Consider the following 19,764-nt stretch of genomic DNA (forward strand, 5'->3'; position numbering starts at 1 on the left):
TGCCTGGAATGGCTGCTTGGAGAGAATTTGAGGCACAAATCAAAGAACTGGATTAGTTCATTTGTTTCAAATGGTATTCAATATTGTTCGGAAAAAAGCAAATTATTTCAACTAGCATGGCAATTGATTTCAATAATCATGACAGTTGATTTCAACTAACATCTCTGGAAAAAGGCAAAGGGAGTCCCAGCTATATGGCCTGATCCAGTTTCCCAAGAAAAGGAATCTGAAAGAGATGTGAGAGCAGGTAGAGATGATGCCAATAGCTGTGAAATTGTGGGTCCTGTGGAGAGACGCAGCAGGCAGGGAGACACGGGAGAGCCTGAAGCTCAGGAGAGAATGGAGGACCATACATGCAAGTTTGAGAATCTGGACATTAATAAGGATCATGAGAAGAAGACAAGATCTTCGTGGAGAGAGAAGAGGGTCAGAGACTAATGTGAGAACTGCTTTTTAAAAAAGATTTATTTATTATATATAAGTACACTGTAGCTGTCTTCAGACACACCAGAAGAGGGCATCAGATCTCATTACGGATGGTTGTGAGCCACCATGTGGTTGCTGGGAATTGAACTCAGGACCTCTGGAAGAGCAGTCAGTGCTCTTAACCACTGAGCCATCTTTCCAGCCCTGCTTATTTGATTTTTAAATAAGAAAAAAATAGTATAAATAACTTGCAAAAATAAAACTTTTTTGTATGTTTTTGAGAGCAGGTTGCACTTTATAATCCTGGCTGTCCTAGAACTCAGGTTGTAGACCAAGTTGGCCTTGAATCTATGGCAATCCTCCTTCCTCAGCTCCTAAGTGCTGGGAATCCAGAAGTGAGCTACCGTGGGTCTGTCTTAGCATCGTGCTATGAAAACGGACTTGCCTCAAATAGATGATTCTTCCCTCACCTCTGTAGGAATGCAATACCACTCCCAAACCTGGCAAGCACTGTTAGCATATTGAAAGATGCCAACACTTTTGGAGTCCTCAAAAAAAAAAAAAATCAAATGTAAATAAATAAAGTGTTGCTGGGCATGTTGTGCATTCCTTTAATCCTAGCACATAGGAGGCAGAGGCAGGTGGATCTCTCTGTGAGTTCAAGTTCAGCCGGGTCTACATAGGGAGTTCCAGGATAGCACACCTGGTGTTCTTCCAGAGGAGCAGTTAGGTCCACAACTTCCTTTAACTTCTGCTCCAGGAGTATCAAAGTTCTGGTCTCCTCAAGGAGCACCAACACTACCTGCATATGCACGCATACACACATGCGCATAATTACAGAGCATTTTTGGTTTTCTTTAAAGAATGGGGTAATCATGGTACCTATCAATCATGGTTTATGAAATCGAGTTAACGTAAGCGCTCAAAATAGTAGCGGAGCAGGTTTCTAATCCTCTCCTCCCCGGCCTGGAAACAGCTTCGCAGGGCTGGGCCAGGCCTCGCGCTGCAGCTCTCTGGTCCTGGAGTGCCCAGTGAGCCCGAGGTCCCGGAAAGCCGCTTGCTCCCAGCTCCGCTGTGCAGAGATGTGCTCTTGCCCTAGGTCCACTCCTGCCCGCTGCAACCCTGCAGGAGAGGCAGAGCTCGCCGGCTCCCCTCACGCTGCAGACGCCCGGCCGTAGCCGCCGCCCTAAGCACCGCCCGCCGCCCTCTCACCCCGCGGCGGCGGCGGCGGCGGAAGCGGCGGGGCGGGCCGGCCAGGGCGGGGCAGGGGCGAGAGGCATGGAGGAGGCGGAGGCCGCGGAGACTGCGGCGCGCGGGGCCGAGCTGTACGGGCCGAGGCGCGGCCTGAGCGGGCCAGGGGCCCCTGAGCCGTAAGTGCCTCCCAGTGTGGGTCTCAGAGGAGTGATGCGGGCTGGGCGGGTCTTCTGAACCTTCCGGCGTCCCTGAGCCCTGAGAGGAGAGGAGAGGAGAGGAGAGGAGAGGAGCCAGATGGGATGGGGCGAGGGTGGAGGATTGGGGCGCGGGAGGTCGTGATACTGTTCCACCCCAGGACTGGGAAGGACTGGGATTTGGATCTTTTAAGGACTGATAAATTGTTAAGAGTTGATTGAGTTACTGGCCTCCGTCTCTGAGGCCCTGAGCCTGGACACAGTTCCTCTAGCCCCAGGGAATTTTCAGGTGATCCAACTCCTCTAAAGATTTTCTGGCCAGACCCAGAGAAGTTGAGCCACGTTGTCTAGGGCACACAGCTCAGCAGTTTGCTGAGAGAAGACATTTCAGAAGGCATTAGGCTTTGGGACAAACATCTTACTCCATGTGACTATAGTCCCCTCAGATTCCTGAAGTCATGGACTGGCCGGGACAGGGGTGATTCCCTAATCCAGTATGGATGACTGGAAGCCTAGTCCCCTCATCAAGCCCTTCGGGGCTAGGAAGAAACGGAGCTGGTATCTTACCTGGAAGTATAAACTGACAAACCAGCGGGCCCTGCGAAGATTCTGTCAGGTACATGAGGTCCCACGTGTCCCAAAAGCTGGCTTCCTAACTTTACCCTAACATAGACTATGAACTAACTACCTTGGCTACCAAGAAGAGGCAGCAAATTCCTGGAGGGGAAGCCTCTGTGTGTTGTGGCCTTCTCAGTCAGTGTTTTAGACCCAGGATTCTGGAATCAGAACCCAACTCTGACCTCCTAAGCATCAAACACAAACCGGAAGTCTGGTCAGGCTGGCTTTGCCCCTGACACCCAACTGTCAGGCAGTGTGGCCTACATTCTTCTGTGACTTCCGATTATCCACTGTGGTTCTCAGATCCTAAATCCATCTCAAGGAACTAGTTATGGAGGGGACCAAGGAAGCCAAAGACTCAAATGGGAGAGTACAAGACCACTCGGTAGGAAGGGCCTGGTGGAAGGAGACCTGTCAGGGGATGTTCTCTGGGAGATGGCCACAAATCCATGTCCTGATTGAGAACCAGAAAGAGGAGAGACAGGTCCCCGTGTCCTCTCCAGCCAAGGTCATACTTTCAGAAGGCCTCTGTGATCTGGAGAGGGCGTCCCTTGGTCATCCCCATGTTTCTACTCAGACAGGAGCTGTGCTTTTCCTGCTGGTGACTGTCATTGTGAACATCAAGTTGATCCTAGACACTCGGAGAGCAATCAGCGAGGCCAATGAAGACCCTGAACCAGAGCAAGACTACGGTGGGGGCCGGCTGAGCGTGGGGTGGGGGGAGACCTGGGATCTCGTGGTAGGAATGGCATGCAGATCCCACAGGGTATGACTTTGCTGGTGAGTCATTATCCATGCCTGTTACAACAATTCCCTCTCCAGATGAGGCCCTAGGACGCTTAGAGTCCCCTCGGCGCAGAGGCAGCAGTCCCCGACGCGTGCTGGATGTGGAAGTATACTCCAGTAGAAGCAAAGTGTATGTGGCGGTAGATGGCACTACGGTGAGTGGACCAGCGTCTTCAACCCATTCAGAACACGGTGGGGACTGCAGCCCTCTGCCTGTTGGCTTGGACTTGTGAGGATTAAGTGAAAGGTCTATGTGACGGCTGTGTGGTGAAGGCTTGGCAGTGATCAGAGGCAGGCAGCTAACTCCCTTATTTACTTATTATGTAACCACTTCCTAAGCCCCTTGGCTTCAGCCTCGGGCCAGGCACTGGGGTCCTAGAGGTAATGGGACTTGCCCTTCCTAGAGAGGCTCACTGGTAGAGGATTAGGAGATCTGCAGAGCTAAGCAGAGACAGTCCAACGCTCTTGGTGCCAAAAAAGGGTTAAAAGGTGGATTGTAAAGCGATGAAGTCTTTTCTGATGAAGGTACCATGGGGGCTTTCTGGGAGAGTCAGCCTTCAGTCTGAGTTAGAACTGTAGACAGCGATAATACACCAGGCTGGTGTGCTTCATGCTTACGAGACCGAGCCACCGTGAGCGCCAGGGCGAATAGCTGGCTTTTGTTTCTGTTGCTATCGTAGGTGCTAGAGGATGAGGCCCGGGAGCAGGGCCGAGGCATCCATGTCATCGTCCTCAACCAGGCCACGGTGAGCTTAAGGATGGGAGACCGGAGGGCTGAAGCTGGTCTCTCCTTGCTGGTAGCAACCCCATCTCATGAGAGGTTTGCTCCTGCCAGGGCCACGTGATGGCAAAGCGTGTGTTTGACACGTACTCTCCTCATGAGGATGAGGCCATGGTGCTGTTCCTCAACATGGTGGCGCCTGGCCGTGTACTGATCTGCACAGTTAAGGTCAGTGAGTCTCCCTAGCTCTATTCTCCATGCCCCTAGCTCTGACTTTGCTCAGGGAACGGAAAGAACATCTAGAGGAAGGTGGCTCACGTTCCAGTCGGAGCTTGGGTTTTTGTCTTGTTTTTAATCAGTTCGGCAGTTACTGGGCATCTGCTATATGCCAGGGACTGCACGGGATGCTGAAGATAAAATACAAGACAGATTTCCTACATCCCTGAGCTCACATCTCAGTGATAGCAATAAAATAGTCAACTCAGCCAGCGGTGTCGGGAAATGACAGGTGAAGAGGAAAATTAAGAGGCAGAATGATGTGACTGCGTTTTAGGGAAGGAACACCTCTTTGGGGAAATAGGAGATGAGCAGAAGACTGGAGGAAGGGAGAAGTAAGCTAGGCAGCTGTCTGGAAGAAGAATTATCCTAGGAAGAAACTTCTGGAACAATCAACACAAAAGGCCCTGAAGTGGGGAAGTACCTGGCAAGCATGAGGAACAGCAAGGATAAATGCCAGTGGAGTTGGACAAGAAAAGAGTGTTGGGAAAAGTGTGGAGAGGTGGCAAGACACGGGTGCTGGTCACGTGGGTAAGGGACTTCCTTTTAGTATCTAAGTGATTTGGAGTGAGTCTCAGACTCTTAAGCCCTTCATACTTTTTTGTCTGTGAAAGAGAGTAACCAAATAGTATTTTTGGAGTCAGTGAGTCAACTTACGTAAAAGGTTTTATATGTAGTCCTTGAAATGTAGCCAGTACTGAGCGAAGCCAGGTCTCTGGACCCACACAAGTCGTGGTGACTCTGTTTTGGTCCTCCAGGATGAGGGCTCCTTCCACCTCAAGGACACAGCAAAGGCTCTGCTGAGGAGCCTGGGAAGCCAGGCAGGCCCTGCCCTTGGCTGGAGGGACACCTGGGCCTTCGTGGGACGAAAAGGAGGTGTGGGGACCAAGGGAAGAGGGGGGATGATAGGCGAGAGGGTGGTGTGGGGAGGGAATAGATTGGAGTCCGTGAAAGTAGGCAAGGAGTTGGGAGGGAGCGCCATTCTCACAGCTGAGCCTTCATCGTCCCTCATTGCTGCCTTTGGCCAGGTCCTGTTCTTGGCGAGAAGCATTCTAAATCTCCTGCCCTCTCCTCCTGGGGTGACCCGGTCCTGCTGAAGACAGATGTGCCACTCAGCTCAGCTGAAGGTGGGATTGGTGGGCGGGGCCCGGGCAGTGATTGAGCAGAGAATGGACGCTTGGATCCTCAGTGAGGCTGTTCTTTCCTTGACTGTGTGTTTGGGGCTTCCCCAATGTAGCTGGTAAGATCCCCTCATCCTGTTAACTCCCTCCCTTAGAGGCTGAGTGTCACTGGGCAGATACGGAGTTGAACCGCCGCCGCAGGCGCTTCTGCAGCAAAGTCGAGGGCTACGGGAGCGTGTGCAGCTGCAAGGACCCAACACCTATTGAGTTCAGCCCTGACCCAGTAAGTGGGGCCAGAGCTCTGAGGTCTGCACTCCTTTCCAGCTTAGCAAAAGCCCTTAGGAGCAGTTCCCGGCTCAGGTTCTGTCTATCGTCATCTGGTAGGGGCTGAGGGCGTGTGTATACGGACTCTGAGGACAGGTTGGGGGCGGGACAGGCTGTGTTACCAGGGCTGTGTGTGTGGAAAGACAAGAACGAGGCCCTTCAATGCACTGAGAATTCTTCCCTAAATGGAGATCCTAGTTGGAAGGGGGAGTAAGGGAAGCTAAAAGCTGTTTCTCACACAGCTTCCAGACAATAAAGTCCTCAATGTGCCTGTGGCTGTCATTGCAGGGAACCGGCCCAATTACCTGTACAGGTGAGTCTGGAAGTGGGCTGTACTCAGCAGGGACGGGGTGCTCAGGAAGTGGGTAGTGCTTTGGCTTGACTTCTTGTACAAGGGACTCTCAAAGGAGGCAGAAAGGCAGCAGATGCTAGGCCTGTTCTACATGGGTAAACACAGAACATATGGGGCCGTTTATAAACACGGGAGTTGAGTTGAGAGGAGAAAGGGCCCTAATCTACTTTCCCGGGCTCCTCAGGATGCTGCGCTCTCTGCTGTCAGCCCAAGGGGTATCTCCACAGATGATAACGGTCTTCATTGATGGCTACTATGAGGTGAGTGCGGCTGGGGGCCTCAGGCAGAGCAGGACACAAGACCGGGTGCTAAAAAGCAGTGATCAGCGAGGGCTGTGAAATATGAGAGGCTCAACATGTTGGAGCCTGCAGAGGTAGGGAAGGTAACACACACAGTGACTGGTGACCGTGTCCCCAGGAGCCAATGGATGTGGTGGCGCTGTTTGGTCTGAGAGGCATCCAGCACACGCCCATCAGCATCAAGAATGCCCGTGTGTCTCAGGTATTCCTTGGCAAGGGTGGAAGGGGCAGACCCCTGGTCCCGCCTCCTGCCTCAAATCTTACCTGCCAATTCCCCACCCAGCACTACAAGGCCAGCCTCACTGCCACTTTCAACCTGTTTCCGGTGAGTACCACTGATATAGTCCTTGGGTCTCTGGAGAGAAACTGTCATGAAAACTTCCCTCACCCACCCTTGCTCTTCCGATCTGAAGGATAGGGTGGGTGGTGCCTGAACATTAGGTCTGAAGACAGACATCCATGGTAGGAGAGCAACCTCCTCGGAACCATGATGTTCCCTCCCTCCCCTCTCTGTAGGAGGCCAAGTTTGCTGTGGTTCTGGAAGAGGACCTGGACATCGCTGTGGACTTTTTCAGGTGACGGGTCGCCCACAATTGAAGTGCTTATAAGCTACATGGGACTTCTGTACTTGACTAGGTCTCAGGGAAGGATGTGGTGAGGTGGCTCGAGAGCTCCGAATGAGTTGAGAAGTTGTAGAGCTTGCATAACTCGCAGGGAAGGCGCTGGGCTTGTGTAGAATTTGGAAAGGGTGAACAGAGCCAGTGGGACTACCAGCCCTGCACCACCAGCATCACGTTGTATCTGGGCTTGCCTCTCTGAACTCTTGAACACTGGCTTTCTCAGTTTCCTGAGCCAGTCCATCCACCTGCTGGAGGAAGACGACAGCCTGTACTGCATCTCTGCTTGGAATGACCAGGTAGGCTGGGTGTCCAGGGCTCAATCAGCATGGGAGTCTGCCAAGGCCTGAGCTAATGCCTTCTGTGTTGCCGCTGTCCCTAGGGGTATGAACACACAGCTGAGGATCCAGCACTACTGTACCGTGTGGAGACCATGCCTGGGTTGGGATGGGTGCTCAGGAAATCTCTGTACAAGGAGGAGCTTGAGCCCAAGTGGCCCACACCAGAAAAGGTACCCAGCAGGGTAGGATGAATGGGCTGGAATCCCTATTCCAAACTTACAGCCTTCATAATGTTCTGTGGCCGCAGCTGTGGGACTGGGACATGTGGATGCGGATGCCTGAACAGCGCCGTGGCCGCGAGTGCATCATCCCGGATGTTTCCCGATCCTACCACTTTGGCATCGTGGGCCTCAACATGAATGGCTACTTTCATGTAAGCGGGGTTGGGGTTTGAGGAAGTAGGATACTACATGGCTTAGTTGTCAAGGACGTGGACTCTGGAGCCTAGCCTCAGCCCTTAATATCCACATCACTTACTGTTCTACTTCTGCCACTCTCTCGATCTGTAAGGTGAGAATTAAAAATGCTGCCTGCCAAGGGCCAAATCACAACCTTGTGATTCCAGCACTTGAGAAGCTGAGGCAGGAAGAGCATTAGGCTGAGGCCCTGTCTCAGAAAACAAAACCAGCAACAGCAAAGCAAGCTGGGTCTAATCCCAGTCCTTTGGAGGTCAAGCCAGGAGAGTTTGAGGATACAGACTAACAAACAAAAACATAACAACAAAAACTCAGAACTACTTCTCTCATTATTGATCTGAAATTAAAATAAATATTTAGGGGTAGTGGTGATAAAGAGTAAAATGCCTTTATTCCTAGCACTTGGAAGGCAGAGGTGGCAGATCTCTTGAGTTCAAGGCTAGCCTGGACTACTTGCCTTGAAATACAAAGAAATAAAAACTTAGATTTATTTTTTATTTTGTATCTATGACTATTTCTCTTGTGTGTATGTAAGTGCCCTATATGTGTGTCTGGTGCCTGAGGAGGTCAGAAGACACTGTCAGTGCCCCTGCAGCTGGAGCTACAGATGGTTGTGAGCCACCATGCGGGTGCTGGGTACTGGAACTCTGATCGGTCTTCTGTAAAAATATCAAGTGATATTAACCACTGAGTGATCTCTCCTTCCCCTGAATATGTTTTAAAATTATTTTATACATATGAGTGTTTTAGCCTGCATGTGTGTACTTGCATTGTGTTTGTGTCTGATGGCTAAGGAATCTAGAAGAGGGCACTGCGTGTCCTGGAACTGGAGTTACAGATGGTTGTGAGCCACCATGTGGGTGCTGAGAACTGAACTTGGGACCTCCATAAAGGCAGCAAGCCAGGCGGTGCTGGCATGGGCCTTTAATCTCAGTATTTGGGAGGCAGAGGCAGGTGGATTTCTGTGAGTTTGAAACCAGCCTGGTTTTTTACAGAGTGAGTTCCAGGACAGTCAGGACTATACAGAAACTCTGTCTCAAAAAAACTGAAAAAAAGAGAGAAAGGGGGTGGGGGAAAGAGTGCATTTGAAACAGTACAGCTAAAAGGGATATATTTAACTTGGAACCTCCTAGAAACCAGAAAGACCCCAGAGAAAGCTAATAAAAGCCTTATGTACCAAGGAAGGACAAGTGCTTCCTCAGGCCATTCATAGAACCTGACTCAGCACTTTCCTTCCTTCTAACTCATCTTTGCTGTTGACTACATCCAACGGAAGGGTGTCTCTTTCTCCCTCTCCTCCCCTTCCCCCTCTCTTCTCTCATGTGTGTTTCCACTCTATCCCCCACCCCTTGTTTTATTTTAGGCAGGGTCTCTTGTAGCTCATCCTGAGACTGGTCTTGAACATTTGATTCTCATACTTCCATATTTCTTTACTTCTAAGTCTCTAGCAAATCTGGTGAAAACCAGTGGGAAAAGGACTAGTTCATGGGTCAGTAGCTTGAACCAAGGGACCAGACTAAATTAAAGCTAGTGAGAGCTTGCCAAAGACGGCAAGTCAGAGGGCCCTGGGTCCTGTGGATCTTTAATAGGTCAGTGAGCAAGTGTGAGTCAGACTGAGAAAGCCTTGCCTTCTCTCCTCATTCCTGTTGCAGGAGGCCTACTTCAAGAAGCACAAGTTCAACACAGTCCCGGGTGTCCAGCTCAGGAATGTAGACAGGTAGAGACTGGCAGCAGGCTCAAGGGGTGGACGTGTAAGGCTCGATGGCCAGTCCTTGCTAGTTCTCTCCTGTCTGGGGCCTTGGGGTATTTGTCTCTGCCCTGCTGTACCTTTTCCCCATGTGACCCTTTGCCCTGCCCATTCCTTTCCATGGACCTGAGAGCCTCTCCTTCTCTTGATTCGTTTCTCCCTCCCCTTTAGTCTGAAGAAAGAAGCTTATGAAGTGGAAATTCACAGGCTGCTCAGGTATGGCCTAGGGCAATTGGGATGCCTGGCAGGGAGGAAGGAATCAAATACTAGCTTTCTTGGTGCCACAATTTATGGGCAGTATAGAAAATGAAAATCAGAGTTCTTTAGTACAGACATTATTAAGAACTTCAAGAAGGTAGCAGCAGAGCATTAAATCAAGCCCAAGGCCCTTCTAGGAAGTGTGCCCTGTTTTGGCCTTAACTTTTCTACCCCCAATGCAGTGAGGCCGAGGTTTTGGACCACAGCAAGGACCCTTGTGAAGACTCCTTCCTGCCAGACACAGAGGGCCATACCTATGTGGCATTTATCCGGATGGAGAAAGATGATGACTTCACCACCTGGACTCAGCTTGCCAAGGTGCCCCAGGCTGCACCACCCTTAGTAGCACCCTCGTCCGCAGGCACTGCCCCAGCTAGCAAGTCTTTGTTGTAGAATTTCCAACCTCGTAACCTTCTCGTGCATTCAGGAGCCTCACTTCCTGGTCAGGGGTAGTGGTGCAGGCCCTTAATGCCAGCCCTTGAGAGGCAGAGGCAGGCAGGTCTCATAGGCCAGCCTTGGTCTACAGAGCGAGTTCCAGGGTAGCCCATGACTACACAGAGAAATCCTGTCTCAGAAAACAAAGAAGAGAACCTCTCTTTTAACCCCTTGCCCATTCTGTCCTCCAAATAATATTTCCTCTTGAGTGAGGCAGCTGCCAGGCCTTCAGAGGGTTATCTCCACGGCTTCCTGACCATCTCTTCCTCCTACTCTGTCCCTGCTAGTGCCTCCACATTTGGGATCTGGACGTTCGTGGCAACCACCGGGGCCTGTGGAGATTATTTCGGAAGAAGAACCACTTTTTGGTGGTGGGGGTCCCAGCCTCCCCTTACTCGTGAGTCACCCTGTTCTGCCCTAGGAAATGGCCTCCTGGCACTGAAGCATGGCCTCGCCTCTGTACCATTCATCTGTTGTGTTTCAGAGTGAAGAAGCCACCCTCAGTCACCCCTATTTTCCTGGAGCCACCCCCAAAGGAAGAAGGAGCCCCAGGGGCTGCTGAACAAACATGAAGCCTCCTCCAGGACCCTGCAGGGCTGGGTACTGTGTACCCCCAGACAGGCTAGCCCATTGCCCTATCCTGTAGGATTTTTGTAGATGCCGGTAGGGGTTAGGGCTGGTTTGTTTTTAACATGGGATTTAATTACTAACTCTAAGGGGAAGGATCCCCTGCTCCAACACCCCTATTCCTGAGTTTAAGGTCTATTTATTTACTTCCTTGTTGAAGAAGAGCAGGAGGGTTCCCAGGTCCTCTTTGGGATCCCTGGGTAGCTGATCCACTCTTTACACCCCGTCCTCCCAGGCTTGGCTCAGAACCTATTTATTGACTGTCCCGAGGGCCTTGGGAATAGGCCCAACCTGGGGCCTTTATTCCTCTCTGGACCAGGATGCTGCCCTGAGGGTGGGACTGGCTCATACTCAGGAAAACTGCTGTGCCCAGCTGATGGACAGGCCCGTTCGGGGTCCATGTGCTGACAGACTCACTCAGAGACCTTTAGACACTGGACCAGGCCTCCTCTTAGCCTTCTCTTTGTCCAGATTTCCAAAGCTGGACAAAGATAGTCATTGATTAAAAAAGGAGAAAACCTGGGGGTGTATTTTGTAGTAGTTTTGTTGGGGAGTATGGTGTGGCGGTGAGGGAGAGCATCACTGGAATGAATGGTGAGGTGTTTGTTTTTCGTTTTTGTTTTTTTAACCTGTCTGCCATAGTTTTATCTTCTGTGTGAAGCCATTTGGCCACCAGGGGATGCCCAAGTCTCAAGCTTTAAGTCTTTTCTTTTTGGTTTAGAAGGGTTCTACCCTGGTGCCAGCTGACTTTACATCCTTTTCCTATTTGTTCCTCAGCTCCAAGCTGCCATCTCACACCCCTTCCTCACTGTCTTACTATCCGGCTAGTTCTTGTCCCCAGAAACAGAGTAGGTAGGAGAGACCAAAAAGGACAAGTGGGGTGATAGGGGAAATGCTCCAGAGGCAGCCATTATGGAGACAGGAAGTGACTGGGCCAGAGACAGTGGCAGCCACAGGCGTGTGGGAGATGATTTTGAGGGGAGATACTGGCAGGCAGATACAGGAGCAAGGGTTTCTGTGGCCTGGATTGGTGTGCACAGAATTCCATATAGGGATGTTTCTCTGTATAACAGGGCCGTGGCTTTCATCAGATTCTCAAGAGGCTTGTAACTCAAAGGAGCCTAGGAAATCTGAGTTAATCACCAAAAAACAGACTGTATAGTCCATTGGGAGTCAGATAGCCCAAGGCAGGGGAACGTGACCTTTAAGGCTCTGAGGATTAAGATCGGGATCTGAGTAGATCACACTGTAAGGAAGGGTATGACTGTTGCCAAGGAGTCGGGAACTTACTGGAACTCCTGCTCTTTATCTTCGCTGTCCTGGTGCCCCTTGCTGGGACCGGCTTACTGGTCGGCTTTGACATTGGTCACCACCCTGACCCCTTCAGTGTTTGCTAGAGCTAGAGATCGTGTTTCAGGTGGCAAAGTAGACACAGGAGAAGCAATTAGACCATGATGAAGTGGCAGCCCTCCCTGGGCAAACAAGTCCCCCTCCACCTCTTGCTCCCACAGGCGCCTGTGGGAGGAATAGAGTTGTGTGTGATACAGTGTGCTGGCAAAGGGTGAAGGCCAACCAGTTCTCTACCTAGAATCCTAGTAGGTTCTTGGTCAGGCTTCACTGACTGAAGATGTGTGGCTCTGGCCAAGTCTCTGTTCTTTTTTGAGCCCGACAAGTGGGTGGGTGAGAGCTGTGGGCTGCTCTGGAAAAGCCCGTAGAGACAGATGGGAGGTGGGGGTGTCAAAGGGAAGGGAGGAGGGAAGATAATCAAACGGCTTTGCTTGGTGGCAGCCACCGTCCTGTTGTCACTTGAAGTTCAGAGGCATTCAAAAAAATTATTTCTGAGACAGGGTTTCTCTGTGTGGCCTTGGCTGTCTTGAAACTTACTATGTAGACCAACCAGGCTGGCCTCAAACTCAGAGATCAGCCCACTTCTGCCTCGCGGGTGCTGGGGTTAAAGGTGTACGCCATCAACATCCTGCATTTTTTTTTTTTTAAAGAGATTCAGTTTTGTTTTGTTTTTTTTTTTAGGCACATTCTGGTCAGGTTTTTCAGGTTGGAGTGTTACTGTGTCAAGCAAGGTCCACCCAGTTACAGGAGCCCATCCAGTAGAGTCTCAGCCTCAGCTTTTTGATTGAAAAGCTGAAAGGCTCTGGCAGTTGAGGACTAAGGAAAGACTATAATGTATAGTGGGTGCTTGCCTAGCCCACATGAAGTCAAGTGTGATCCCCAATACCTCCTAAAACCAAGTGTGGTGATGGATAAATACCTGTAAACCCAGCACCTAGGAGACCGAGGCAGGAACTATACCATTCTCAACTATATAGAGAGTTGAAAGGCAGTCTGGGCTACCGAGACCCCTCCATCTCAAAGCAAAACCAACAAAAAAGTGAGATCTTGGCCAGGTATGATGGTGCACAACTTTAATCCCAGCATTCAGGAGGCAGAGGCAGAGGCCTGTGAGGCAGATCTTTGAGTTCAAGGCCTTCCTGGCCTACTAAGCAGGTTCTAGAATGACCAGGACCACACTGAGAGACCGTCTTTCAGAACAAAGGGAAAAGAATGCTTGGGTGAATGAAGGAGCCAGTGCCAGTGGTGGCTGCTCTGCTATAATGGGGCTCTCAGCGCCTACACTAAGGCCACCAGCATGATTAACCAGGCCACACCAGTTCCTGTTGAAGATGATGGGAACATAACCAATGTGTCCAGCCACCCATAGGGCACAAATCTGGAATTGCTAAAGAACTTGTGAATACCCTGATTAATGGGAGAGGCCCCCTCCTATGTTGCCCCCAATAGAATGTATACTCCCCCCTCCCGGAAGTATATAGGTCTTTAGAGCAATGGATAGGCCACCACCAAAGGATAAATGATTTGAGATTCCTAAAGTAGGGTACATAGCTTAGACCTACTTATCTAAGTCCCTGGAGGGCTCCAAAGAGTGACTCCCTCTGCACAGCCCTGACAATAATTCTGTTCTCCCCTCCTTGACTTGAGCTTGTTATTTTCATAGCTTTCTGGTCCAGTGCCTTTCACCAGGAGGGAGAACTTTCACCACGAAAGTCCTCCCATGGGACATAAAGGCAGACCATTGCAGATCCCACTTCCTCCATGGACTCTTGGACATTCTTTTTGCTCTTCCTCCCAGGCCTGGAACCCAAATACCTACCTCACTTCCCTTCTACCCTGCTGAGTCTCCAGCTTCACAGAAATCAGTGCAATTTAGGCAATTGGGACCCATCTCTCCAAGCATACACAGGCCAATTAGAAGTATTTTCATTGGTTTATAAGTTCCAAAACACCTTCTGTACATTCCTTCTATGACTTTGCAGTGCTAGAATATGCCCAGGCTATAAGTGCCTTCATCCACCAGTGGAGTGCTGGGATCATCAAGAATCTCAGGAGATGGGCAGACATGGCTGCCTCAGACACTGGGACCGATGCCCCCCTCACCCCAGTAGTGGAAGAACAAGACAGACACAGCCCGAGCGGTGGTCCCTAATTAGCCCGAAGTCCAGAGCAGCAAAGGCAGATCCACTCCAGCACAAATGACGTTTCATCTCCACCCATTGCTGCTGCTTAGCTGTGCCAAGTGCCTCTTCCTGGTTTCCATGTGACGACAGCAAGTCAGGAGGAAGAAGCAGTCTTACTTCAGATTGCAGTATAGATACATGGATACCACCATGGCAGCCAGCTGACAGGGAGGGAAGGGAGACATGAAAGGACATGGTTGAGGTCCTCAAGGATTGATTTCTTGCCTGCCTGAACGGCCTACACAGAGCACTGTTTTCCTCAGTGCCAGAAATGAAAACACTAGAATTCTTCCTCTAGAGAAGCCTTAGAGATGGGCTCATCACTACAGGTCTGGTAGAAACATAGATACCCCAGTTCCGGTCTTTGTACTGACTTACCTCTAGGGCCGCAACTCCAACTGCCACACCACCCACGGTAACTGCATTGGTTCTGATTTTCTGCAGAATCTGTCTGAAACAACCCTTGGGAGAGAGAAGAAAGTATTTATAGCTGGCAGTGCCCTACCTCCAACCCCTTTACTCCTTACTGTAAAGCCATTAAAGCAATCACACTGGTGCTGGGTGGTGGTGGTGGCCTTTAACCCCAGCACTCAGGAGGCAGAGGCAGGTCGATCTCCATTCAAGCCCAGCCTGGTCTACATATCGAGTTCCAGGACATCCACAGCTACACAGAGAAACCGGATCGCAAACGAAAAAGCTAATTCCACACCAGCACATACCTGTACGTTCATACTTTTGGCCTTGTCCTCGGTGCATGGTTCAACTGTATGACTGTCAGTGTTGTTGGTGCAACAGAACGGAGGAAAGACTTTGTTCTCTTTGACGAAACGTGAGGAGTTAAAATCTGTGTAATTGTTGAAGCCACAGCAATGCAGCTGCAGACAAAATGGGGTTGGTAACTGATGGTGCCTTGATTTTTTTCTCCTCTCCATTCCCAAATCCTCCCGGCCCACCTTACCCCCTCCATCGTAGAGTTCCACACTTGGGTGAATTCAGTCTGGTAACCATAGTCCTTTTCGATAGCAGGCACCACCAGGAATGTCAGGAATTGTTCAGCCTGGACGGGTCAGGCCAGTATTAATAGACTGGTAGGGGAAGTAGCCATTCACAGGCCACCACCAACTCTCAGGGCTTTGCTCCGGTTTTCCTCCCGTGCCCCATCCCGTGCCTCACCATTGTGGTGTACACCAAAGCAACCACGGCCCCTGCAATCTCCGCAATGAAGATGATGAGGAGGATGGAAAAGAACTGAGTGGAGAAAGGAAACACGTTTTAGGGACACACACCTTCCTTGCCCTGCACACTCCCATAAGAGGCAGGGGGTCCCCACAGCGAGGCTTCCAGAATCCAGAGTAGGGTTTTGGGATCCCAGAGGCTGGTGTCAGGGATGAAGGGGGAACCCTTGGTTGTGGGCCTGGGGAGCTGGGTCCAACACACCATCATGAGCACACACTTGTTCTCGGAGTGAGCACCGTAGCAGCCCAGGAAACCAAGAATAAAGAGTACAGCACCAGCGGCGATGAGGAAGTAGCCCACGTTGACAAACTGCATGGCACTCGATGATAGTGATCCGAAGGCCTTCAGGAAAGATGTCCCGTCGACGGACACCCAGATTCCCACAGCCAACAGGGCTGCACCACAGAGCTGAGGACAGAAGTCAGGCTTGGAAACATTGCTAACAAATGGCACCATCAGATCAGGAAACCTTACCTTTCTTCGACTTTGGGACCTAACAACCTACTAAGCCTACTGTGCATGGAGGGGATCATTAACCAGTGCCAGAAAGATGAAGCTGGACACTTAGAACTAATTCACCAGTCTGCTCACCTGGAGTTCTAGAAATATCCACAGACCGGGAGGAGGTACAGCACCTTCCTTTTAGTGTTGTCAGGGTCCTGCCACATAGGCAGGGATGAAAATGGATCCAGTCTCTCATTCTTGGCCTGTGAGTGTCTAGAATGACTGTCCTGCACATGGAAGCAGTCAGTGGTAGTGTTGAGCAGGCTCAGTAATCACTATAGCAACAGCAGGGTGAGGCTTACACCTGCTTGCAACCTTGAAACAGGGCTGAGCTTGAGAGGTTCATTCACCCAGAGGCCCTATTCGATCCCCCTTCAGGGTGGAATCAGCTGTCAGTCTCCTCTTTCACCCAGACCACTGCCTGACATGGAGAAACAGGTAGAACACAACTACAGCTTCTCTTCAAGACATGGGCTCAACCTAAGGTTTCAGAGGTGATCTGGAAGCTCTGAGGGGGGTTCTGATGGAGGTTCTGGTACCACAGCTCCTAGCAAACCTTTGCTGAGCTGAGGTCTTTGGGGGATGAATCAGCCTGACACCGACTTGTGCCCAGCTCCCACTAAGCTAAAGAAACCAGTCTGGCATGGGCATAAAAAGATATATATTGTGGCTATATCCCAGGATGTTTGCTTAATGACAAAAGAGCCGGGCTGCTAGCCTCCAGGGTCAAATTTCAAGGAGCCTGCCTTTCCTACTTTGTTCTGCCCGGTCTGGCAAGGCCTAGGCAACAGAAACCAAACTGGATTTGCCATTAACCCTATCAGACCAGAGCCCTGGCTTTCCCAATTACTGAAACCCTAGCATTTCCTTCAGTTATCTGAATGAAACCTAGTTCTTGGCAGCCAAGGGAAGCCCAAGGTACAGACCACATTGGAGTCAAAGAGACTACCTACCATTTTGTCCAGTTTCTCTAAACTGGCACACACGTCATGTCTCTATTCTTTCCCCTCCCACTCATTATTCTCCAGTGACATCGGCCCCTGACCACTGTTTTCAGACACCCCTTCTTTTCCTCCCTTCCTACTGTCCCTCACCCCCTTCATGGTGGCTATTTTTCAGTTCATCTCTAAAACTTCCAGTTTCCAAGAACTGACTTTGAGACCACACAGGGCTACACGAAGGATGAAAGGCAGACTTTCCCTCACTGTTGCCAGAGTCCCACCCCGACCCCATGACTTCATTGGCTGCTCACAGGCACAAGACTTTCATATATCCATGCCCCTCCATTGGGTACACGTGAGTGTGTCGGATGACCTCTTCTTTCCCCCTACATTGCTCAAACCCTTTCTAACACGTCTTTGTCTTACCACTCCTCTGCCACCTTTGTTTACTGTGTCCCTTGCTTCTTATCTCTGTCACTATCTCCAGGGTTTGGGCCTCATGGCTCAGCTTCTCAAACAAGCCCTATATAATCTGTTCCTGGTTTTCTAAACAATATCAAATTTCATTACCTTTGGGCCTTCCTACGCACTTTACGGCTCCCCCACCCAATGCAAATGTCCAACTCCAGCTACTTCCTCCAGGAAGCACTTTCCTACTAGACTGGATCCAAACCCCTCCAGGGCCTCCCTTAGCCTGGATGGTAAGTCTAAATAAAAGTACCACTTTGCAATTATCAGTGTCTATAGCAATTACCAGCCTATTTGACAATTAGCAGCCTATCTGACTTACTGGACCTGAGATTCTCAAGGGCAGCGAATGGCCTGGCTCTACCCTAGCACATAGCATTGAGTCTTAGTCAATGAATATGTTTTCCTTTTTGTTTCTGGACTTACGAATGCTAAACAAATGCTCTACCACTGAATAACAATTCCAGCCCCTTAAGTGCCAGCCCAGTCAATGCGTACTTAGAGTCAATCCTAAGAGGCATGGACTCTCAACTTTTCAATGTACAGGGGTCACTGAATTACCTTTTACACTATAAACTTAAGCAGATCCCCTTTCCTCTCTGAAAATGCCTATTTTAAAAGGGGGAGGGTCATTCCTGCTAGCCTACCCTGCCCCAGAATGATCCTTCCTGGAAGGGAGGTGAGAAACTTAAGCTTCTCCACCACTAACCTCCCCCATCTTCACCCAAACTTCTGTGCGGCAGCCAGTGTGGGGTCAGGAATCAGCATTTGGAAAGACCCTCTGCTTCCTTCTCGAATAGGAAAATTTACAGAGCCGAGTCTGGGTACATAGTTCCCCATTCTCCAGCCTGCGTTCTGTTCAGACTGTGACTTGCTTTTGTAAGAAACCCACAGCCTCCATACTTACAAAGATGAGTAGATTGAAGAGGATCATCATGACCTTAATGAATTTGAAGCACTGCATGGGTGCACTGTCCTGGGAAACAGACATGAACAAATTAGGGCCTTACCTGCCACTTGCCCTAGGCTGGCTTTGCTTCTGGACTCTGGCCTACCAGAGTCCAACATCCTGTTGTTTCTCACCAAATTTCCCTTGCATCTTAACTCTTTTTTTTTTTTTTTTTCTTTTTTCTTTTTTCTTTTTTTGGAGCTGGGGACCGAACCCAGGGCCTAGCAAGCGCTCTACCACTGAGCTAAATCCCCAACCCCGCATCTTAACTCTTAATATCTCAGAACTTTTTCCAGTTTTTATGCTGACACGAATGCCCACCTATACTACTTCTCAGATCTTACTATCTCCAGATCCCTACACAGATATTACAAGCCTGATCCCACACTGCAGACCACTCAACGCCCTTTCCGGACACCTGTCTTTCCTAGTCCTCTTTCTAAACCAATCTCAGATTCTTCAGTACCCACCCGATGGCTTTTTCTAGCACCCCAAACCTGTTTCCAGACTGGTATCTCTTCATAGGTTAATCCCTGGCCTGTGCCATCACCTGCTCGGGGCTCTTGGCAATAGGTTCTGAACGGGATCTGCTGCACTCCCGAAGGAACACAGTAGCTCCAGGAAACAGCCACTCAGTGCGCGGGCAGAATGCTGAAGGAACGGCAAGTCCTCACACAACACTGCTCGCCTACAGGTGGGGCAGGTGCTTTAAAAAGCCTCCTGCCCGCTCGCCCGCCCTCTGGCCCCACCCAAGGCTGATTAACCTTCTTTGCCCCTGCTGCCCCCTACTGCCTGGAGATAAGTTCCCAACACTAAAACCAATAAGCAAATCTCCCCCTGGAAAGGTCACCATAGGCTCTGCCTCTACTAGAAAGGGATATGCGGGGCAGCAGTGTCAGGAGTCGGACAAGTAGCTTCCCAGAACTTCGGGGTGCCCTGCTCACAATAGCATGTGTGATATGATTCTTACCTCGAATCCGTGTGTTCACTGGCACCCACACCTGCTCAAGCTGCCATCCATCCATATGTTTACACACAAGACTCACAGTCACATATATAACATAGAGTGGTACTCCTGAATGTGCATGGACACGTCTCACACTCATCTGCGTGTGCACACACACATCAGTGTATGCACACACTTGTGAGCACATACCCTCATGCACACACACATATGCACATGCAGACAAATGCACGCTCATGTGCACACTTATGAGAACACACACACATGCTCATACACATGAACACACACACACACACACACACACACACTTTCAAGGAAATGATCATGGTCCTCTGTTCTCACCTCAGAACAGGAAATGGTTATTTTTTTCTCTTTCCTTCACAAAACCTACAAGACCTTGAGGTCCTCCTCCTCTTCCTC

At 50.2% G+C, this 19,764-nt stretch overlaps 2 protein-coding genes across 3 annotated transcripts; one reads left to right on the forward strand and one right to left on the reverse strand.

Annotated features, from left to right (window-relative positions):
• The first annotated feature begins 1,704 nt into the window (after window positions 1-1,704).
• On the forward strand, window positions 1,705-11,275 carry Pomgnt1 (protein O-linked mannose N-acetylglucosaminyltransferase 1 (beta 1,2-)). 2 transcript variants are annotated; one of them, XM_032899607.1, is made up of 22 exons: window positions 1,705-1,796; window positions 2,252-2,430; window positions 3,010-3,124; window positions 3,255-3,373; window positions 3,899-3,964; window positions 4,054-4,167; window positions 4,974-5,091; window positions 5,244-5,342; window positions 5,492-5,619; window positions 5,903-5,973; window positions 6,197-6,272; window positions 6,430-6,513; window positions 6,595-6,636; window positions 6,828-6,886; window positions 7,155-7,227; window positions 7,311-7,439; window positions 7,517-7,642; window positions 9,338-9,402; window positions 9,604-9,648; window positions 9,873-10,008; window positions 10,413-10,522; window positions 10,610-11,275. In XM_032899607.1, exons 2-22 carry the CDS (start codon window positions 2,311-2,313, stop codon window positions 10,695-10,697), a joined length of 1,983 nt encoding a protein of 660 aa, XP_032755498.1. In that variant the 5' UTR covers window positions 1,705-1,796; window positions 2,252-2,310; the 3' UTR covers window positions 10,698-11,275. The 2 variants fall into 2 exon arrangements, with proteins under 2 accessions (XP_032755498.1, XP_032755505.1); XM_032899614.1 differs by lacking the exons at window positions 1,705-1,796; window positions 2,252-2,430 and adding an exon at window positions 2,749-2,817.
• Window positions 11,276-14,013: 2,738 nt separating this feature from the next.
• On the reverse strand, window positions 14,014-18,404 carry Tspan1 (tetraspanin 1). The gene is made up of 7 exons (XM_032899624.1): window positions 18,339-18,404; window positions 15,720-15,926; window positions 15,456-15,530; window positions 15,241-15,339; window positions 15,002-15,157; window positions 14,661-14,744; window positions 14,014-14,443 (listed from the first exon to the last, which is right to left on the reverse strand). Exons 1-7 carry the CDS (start codon window positions 18,393-18,395, stop codon window positions 14,396-14,398), a joined length of 726 nt encoding a protein of 241 aa, XP_032755515.1. The 5' UTR covers window positions 18,396-18,404; the 3' UTR covers window positions 14,014-14,395.
• Between the last annotated feature and the right edge of the window lie 1,360 nt (window positions 18,405-19,764).

This window comes from Rattus rattus, chromosome 1 (assembly GCF_011064425.1).
Source record: "Rattus rattus isolate New Zealand chromosome 1, Rrattus_CSIRO_v1, whole genome shotgun sequence".
In the NCBI taxonomy this organism is placed as follows: domain Eukaryota; kingdom Metazoa; phylum Chordata; class Mammalia; order Rodentia; family Muridae; genus Rattus; species Rattus rattus.

Bases quoted from the DNA above. Each gene is read 5' to 3' on its own strand.
- Pomgnt1 (XM_032899607.1), top strand. From the start codon at position 2,311: ATGGATGACTGGAAGCCTAGTCCCCTCATCAAGCCCTTCGGGGCTAGG. The intron at 4,168-4,973 runs GTCAGTGAGTCT...TTGGTCCTCCAG, and splicing joins TACTGATCTGCACAGTTAAG to GATGAGGGCTCCTTCCACCT. The intron at 10,009-10,412 runs GTGCCCCAGGCT...TGTCCCTGCTAG, and splicing joins CCTGGACTCAGCTTGCCAAG to TGCCTCCACATTTGGGATCT.
- Tspan1 (XM_032899624.1), bottom strand. From the start codon at position 18,395: ATGCAGTGCTTCAAATTCATTAAGGTCATGATGATCCTCTTCAATCTA. The intron at 15,927-18,338 runs GTAAGTATGGAG...TTCTGTCCTCAG, and splicing joins TCTTCAATCTACTCATCTTT to CTCTGTGGTGCAGCCCTGTT. The intron at 15,340-15,455 runs GTGAGGCACGGG...TGACCCGTCCAG, and splicing joins CTTTGGTGTACACCACAATG to GCTGAACAATTCCTGACATT.